The sequence below is a fragment of the Sinocyclocheilus anshuiensis genome, unplaced genomic scaffold (assembly GCF_001515605.1).
Source record: "Sinocyclocheilus anshuiensis isolate Anshui unplaced genomic scaffold, SAMN03320099.WGS_v1.1 scaffold379, whole genome shotgun sequence".
NCBI lineage: Eukaryota > Metazoa > Chordata > Actinopteri > Cypriniformes > Cyprinidae > Sinocyclocheilus > Sinocyclocheilus anshuiensis.
The window spans coordinates 1,253,928-1,260,174 of record NW_015552574.1 but is presented as its reverse complement, the minus strand read 5'-3'; the positions used below and the strand labels follow the sequence as shown (position 1 = coordinate 1,260,174).

Sequence of the window (6,247 nt, the reverse complement as noted above, 5' to 3'; positions counted from 1 at the left end):
AAAATTCTGTCATTAATTACTCACCCTCATGTCGTTCTAAACCTGTAAGACCTCCGTTCATCTTCGGAACACAAATTAAGATATTTTTGATGAATTCTGAGAGCTCTCTGACCCTCCCATAGAAAGCAATGTAACTACCACGAACAAGGTCCAGAAACGTAGCAAGGAGATCGGTAAAATAATCCATGTAACATCAGGGATTCAACCGTAATTTTACGAAGTTACGAAAATACTTTTTGTACGCAAAGAAAACAAAAATAACTACTTTATCTGAACGTAAACAGCATATGCTATTCTGTGTCAGCTGCGTCACACGTATACGTTTTCTACGTTGTTTACGCTTTGATTTGAATGAAAACAACGTATCCGCAGCTGACACAGAATAGCATATGCTGTTTGTTTACGTTTTAGCTTCGTAAAATTACGGTTGAACCCCTGATGTCACATGGATTATTTTACCGATCTCCTTGCTATGTTTCTGGCCCTTGTTCGTGGTAATTACATTGCTGTCTATGGGAGGGTCAGAGAGCTCTCAGAATTCATCAAAAATGTTAATTTGTGTTCCGAAGATGAACGGAGGTCTTACGGGTTTAGAACGACATGAGGGTGAGTAATTAATGACAGAATTTTCATTTTTGGGTGAACTAACCCTTTAAAGGATAAGTTCACTTCCAGAATGAAAATTCTGTCATTTACTCACCGTCCACTTGTTCCAAACCTGTATGAGTTTCTTTCTTATGTTGAACACAAAAGAAGATATTTTGAAAAATGTTAGTATCTGCATAGTTGATGTGCACCATTGACTTCCATAGTAGGAAAAAAAAAATACTATGGAAGTCAATGGTGTCCATCAAATGTTTGAAAATATCTTCAAAATATCGTTTCCAGTAAATTTGACATTTGCACTGGAAAACAAGACAAAAATACTGAGGAAGCGCATTATTTTTTGGCTGTGTGATCAGAAGGTACAGTGACAGTTATTTCCATATTTAATTAGTTGTGAGCAGAGCTATTCAAGCTTTAAGCTTTTATTTTTGCGAAATGAATTAAAAAGCAATTGTATTTTAAAACGGAAGAAAAAAAGAGATTGTATTTTAAAACATTGAAGTGTTGCTAATTCAACACATTGTGCTCTTAGACATTTACATTTAGAGAACACACTTTTGATCAAATTAATGTGTCCTTGCTGAATAAAAGTATTAATGTCTCTTTTGAACCCAAGTTTGAATGGCATTGTCTGTTTTTTTATTGTCAAGAGTTGAGAGAAATCCTTATCACAGTTATTACTTTAGTCATGGGATGCTGGAATGCTTCATTCGTTTCTGGAAAATGTGACTTGAAAAATGGCAAAGGTTTTCTCAAGTGTCTGTCAAATATGTGCAGGATTTGCTGTCCTAGATATGGAGAGAGGAAGCAGACTCAAACTGACTGGGGCAAGCGCTGTGTGGACAAGTTTGACATCATCGGCATCATTGGAGAAGGAACCTACGGTCAGGTGTACAAGGCAAAGGACAAAGACACAGGTGTGTTGTTTAAATTGGATGAATACTAGTGTGGAAATGTCATAATGCGCTCCAAAATGTTTGCGTGTTCCTTAAAATATAAATCATTTTGTAACATGTCTTTACTTTTGGTCAGTTAAACCCATCCTTGCTGAATAAAAGTTTTAATTTCTTTAAAAAAAAAAACATCTTACCCCAAAAAGTCGAACGGTAGTTTGTTTTCTTTGCTTTAAATGCAGAATTATTTGCTCTTAATTAGAAAAGCTGTGCTTATCCGATCATTCTCAGTAATTGCGCCGCTATTTTTGCCATTGTAAAAATCTATGTTTTTGAGAAGAGAAGACGTGTTGACAGCCTTCTGTAATGTTTTGGTGTCTAAAGGAGAGCTGGTGGCATTGAAGAAGGTGAGATTGGATAACGAAAAGGAGGGTTTCCCCATCACTGCTATCAGAGAGATCAAGATCCTGAGACAACTCAACCATCGCAGTGTTGTCAACATGAAAGAAATCGTCACTGATAAACAAGACGCACTTGACTTCAAAAAGGATAAAGGTTTGTTTAAATGCATTTACATGTTTATATTTAGTTTTGTATTTAACGTGGAGTTTTCCCAGTGGTGAACACATTCTCCTCTTAGAGTTAGTGGCATATTTGTGGCCCACTCAGTTTTAGACTTCTCCTGAAACGCTTCATTTTCTGCCTGCACTCACTCATTTTCTAGGCCTACCTCTGTGTATTAACCTGAATGTATTTTTGTGCACTAGGTGCATTTTACCTGGTGTTTGAGTACATGGACCATGACCTGATGGGGCTGCTGGAATCAGGACTGGTGTCTTTCTCCCATGAGCATGTGCAGAGCTTCATGCGTCAGCTGATGGAGGGATTAGATTATTGCCACAAGAAGAACTTTCTGCACAGAGACATCAAGTGCTCCAATATCCTGCTAAATAACAGGTACCAGTTTGTGTTTTGAAATATTGCATGAAGTTGGTCTCTTATTAGTGTCATACAAATTTACATGATGTGTTCAGCTACACTGACGTTCAATTTTATTTAAGAAATTAATCATTTTATTTGGCAAGGATGCATTAAATTGATCAAAATTTAAAGTAGATGTTTATAATGTTACGAAAAATATTGATTTCAAATTGGCCTGTCACAGATAACAACCTTTTGTTGTGCGATATGTTGCCCCAGAAATAATTGCGATAAGCAATATTATTGTCATTTTAGCGCAAGTGGAATGTACAAAACATGATGACATTATTTTTTAAGTAAATATAATGGGCGATATATTGCGTCACCAAAAATTGAGGTCATGTACATATGTTGCGCGATAAGTCGATATATTGATTATTGCGACAGGCCTAATTTCAAATAAATGCTGCTCTTTTGAACTTTCTGTTCATCAAAGTATCCTGGAAAAAATGTATCATGGTTTCCACAAAAATATTAATCAGTAACCCTTTTTTAACAGTGATGAGAAATGTTTCAAGCAGCAAATCAGCATATTAGAATGATTTCTGAAGGAATGTGGCACTAAAGACTGGAGTAATGATGCTGAAAATTCAGCTTTGCAGGAATAAATCGCATTTTAAAATATATTCAAATAGAAAACCAGTATTTTAAATTCTAATAATATTTCGCAGTATTGCTGTTTTCTGTATTATTCATCAAGTAAATGTAGTCTTGGTGAGGATAAGATACTACTTATCCTACTGGGGAAGTCGTGGCCTAATGGTTAGAGAGTCGGACTCATAACCCAAAGGTTGTGGGTTCGAGTCTCGTACCGGCAGGGATTGTAGGTGGGGGGAGTGAATGTACAGCGCTCTCTCCCACCTTCAATACCACGACTGAGGTGCCCTTGAGCAAGGCACTGAACCCCCAACTGCTCCCCGGGCGCCGCAGCATAAATGCCTGCCCACTGCTCCGGGTGTGTGTTCACGGTGTGTGTGTGTTCACTGCTGTGTGTGTGCACTTTGGATGGGATAAATGCAGAGCACTAATTCCGAGTATGGGTCACCATACTTGGCCACATGTCACGTCACTTTCACTACTTTCAAAAACCGTAAAAAGTCGTAGCAGCCGTAGACTTTTGAGTAGTAGCATGCATATGATTTTTGCATTCATTTTACATTCTTAACTAACGTTGTGCTCTCTGAAATAAACACTGAAGCAGTGTATCAATACATTTTTCATACTTATTTTTTTTTGTTTTTTACAGTGACGTTATGTACTGGCATTTACCCAATACTTGTTAAAATTATAAAATGTGTCCCAGTTTACAAAATAGTGTTAAATAATATATTATGGAAGATTTAGGGTTTTTGCAGATTGTGTTCCATCCGCCTTACTGTGTCTTTTTTCTTCTTCTTTTTACAGTGGTCAGATCAAACTTGCCGATTTTGGTTTGGCTCGTCTTTATAACTCTGAGGAAAGGTAAGTAAATGTTAGGCTTTCTCGATCTTTCTGTAGGTTGTGCTAAACAAGAATTTAGCTTGATCGAATTATGGGGCGCAAAAATTGACACCCTTCAGCTTTAAAGTTTCTGTAGACGACATTTGATTTCAGAAACAGTAAACATGATTGATACTGAAAAGCTTTGGTGTATAAGACTAACTTGATGGTCATTCCCAGTCGGCCGTACACTAATAAGGTGATCACGCTGTGGTACCGCCCACCTGAGCTGCTACTGGGAGAGGAGAGATACTCACCTGCTATTGATGTCTGGAGTTGCGGGTAAGACGTCCTGTCTGTTTCCCATCTACATTTACACCCCAGCTGCTGTTCATGTAATAATGTTGTTTGGGTTTCTTTTTGCTCTTGTGTAAAGGTGTATTTTGGGAGAACTCTTCACTAAGAAACCAATTTTCCAGGCCAACCAAGAGCTTCTACAGCTTGAGCTGATCAGGTACGTTTCTCACAATCTCTGAATGCACATGTGATGTTGCTCTAATGCTGAAGGAGGGGAAAGGGCTTTGTGAAATGCTGTTACACTCCATCTGTTTTGTATTTTGTTTTGGTCAGTCGTTTGTGTGGTAGTCCGTGTCCTGCTGCTTGGCCAGATGTAATTAAGCTGCCGTACTTTAATACCATGAGACCCAAGAAACAGTACAGACGACGCTTACGGGAGGAATTTGCTTTGTAAGTTCAGCCTGATTTTTGAAACTCTTCCATCATTCTCTGACAGATTTGAATCTTTGTTAAAAGAAGTCTCTCACTATGAGACTGCATTTATTTCATCACAAATACAGTCAAAATAATAAGATTGTGAAATGTTGTTGCAATTTAAAATGACTGTTTTCTATTTGAATATATTTGAAAATGTATTTTATTCCTGTGATGCAAAGCTGAATTTTCAGCATCATTACTCCAGTCTTCAGTGTCACGTGATCCTTCAGAAATCATTCTAATATGCTGATTTACTGCTCAAGAAACATTTTTATTATCAATATTGAAATAGTTGTGCTGATTAATATTTTTATGGAAACATGATACTTTTTACTTTTAACTTTTACTTAGTTTGGAAAAACAGCATTTATTTGAAATTAAAATCTTTTGTAACATTTATAAATGTCTTTATTGTCACTTTTGATATTTAATGCATCTTTCCTGAGCAAACTTATTAATTAAAAAAAAATCTTACCCCAAACTTTTGCACTGTAAAATAAAAAGATGATTATTCATGGTTGTTTTGCCATAGTTATGCTCCTGAATATTAATGATGCAGTGTAAGTCACTTTGGATAAAAGCATCTGCCAAATGCATAAATGTATTTATCTTTTTAGTAGAGTTTACAGTTTGTCACAATATTTTTTTACACCGTACTTCCTTTATAATCACAATGTCTGTCTATAGTCTGCCCACCTCTGCTCTTGACCTGCTGGACCACATGTTGACGCTGGACCCCTCGAGACGCTGCACGGCCGAACAGGCCCTCGCCAGCCAGTTTCTGTGTGATGTGGAGCCCAACAAGATGCCGCCACCCGAGTCAGTGGACACACAAAAACATCTTATGTGATTTAAATCGTATTTTATGGTGTTAATGAAACTACATTTGTGGAACGAGTGGTAAAGTCACACCACGTTTTGTAATTTAGTTTTAAATGCAGCTGCAATTAAATGTTGTTAGACTATATAATGAAATTTAACTCCATATTAATGACTAGCTGATTATATGGCTGTTTATACTAGTAAATATACATTCGTATTATTTTTTCTTTTTAGTTTGCCTCATTGGCAAGACTGTCATGAGCTCTGGAGCAAGAAGCGGCGGCGGCAGAGGCAAAGCGGAGTGCCTGAGGATTTCCCTGTTGCCAAAGTTCCCCGAAAGGAACCCGCAGGACCTTCAGGAGGAGAAAACAGCCGCCCGCCGCCGAGTCCACCACCCCCACCACCCTCATCTGCCCATCCTGCACAGGCAAACATCACAGCCAGTGAGTTGGAAGGTGGGCCATAACTTGACAGGAACACTTGGGTTCTGTTCACCTCAAAATCATAGGCAGGTAGTTAGAGGAACTAAACTATTCAGGTAAATGCAGATCTTCAGAAGCGGGGCAGAGTGACCATTTGTTTAAACTGGTCATACAAAGAAATTAATAAATAAGCTTTCCATTGATGTATAGTTTATTAGGATAGGACAATATTTGGCCGAGATACAACTATTTGAAATCTGAGGGTGCAAAAAATCAAAATATTGAGAAAATCGCCTTTAAAGTTGTCCAAATGAAGTCCTTAGCAATGCA

At 37.7% G+C, this 6,247-nt stretch overlaps 1 protein-coding gene across 5 annotated transcripts in view; it reads left to right on the top strand.

Annotated features, from left to right (window-relative positions):
• cdk12 (cyclin dependent kinase 12) overlaps positions 1-6,247 on the top strand; it is a 26,467-nt gene that overhangs the window by 11,534 nt on the left and 8,686 nt on the right. For 4 of the 5 annotated variants that reach the window (XR_001631519.1, XM_016455888.1, XM_016455886.1 and 1 more), the window contains 9 exons: positions 1,384-1,523; positions 1,884-2,054; positions 2,267-2,456; positions 3,885-3,941; positions 4,140-4,241; positions 4,336-4,413; positions 4,530-4,646; positions 5,361-5,492; positions 5,730-5,950. Coding sequence is in view for 4 of the 5 variants with exons in the window: in XM_016455888.1 (XP_016311374.1) it covers positions 1,384-1,523; positions 1,884-2,054; positions 2,267-2,456; positions 3,885-3,941; positions 4,140-4,241; positions 4,336-4,413; positions 4,530-4,646; positions 5,361-5,492; positions 5,730-5,950 (1,208 nt within the window). In the remaining variant the exon portion in view is untranslated. The remainder of the gene's footprint in view (positions 1-1,383; positions 1,524-1,883; positions 2,055-2,266; positions 2,457-3,884; positions 3,942-4,139; positions 4,242-4,335; positions 4,414-4,529; positions 4,647-5,360; positions 5,493-5,729; positions 5,951-6,247) is intronic. The other variant, XM_016455887.1, reaches the window with a different exon arrangement.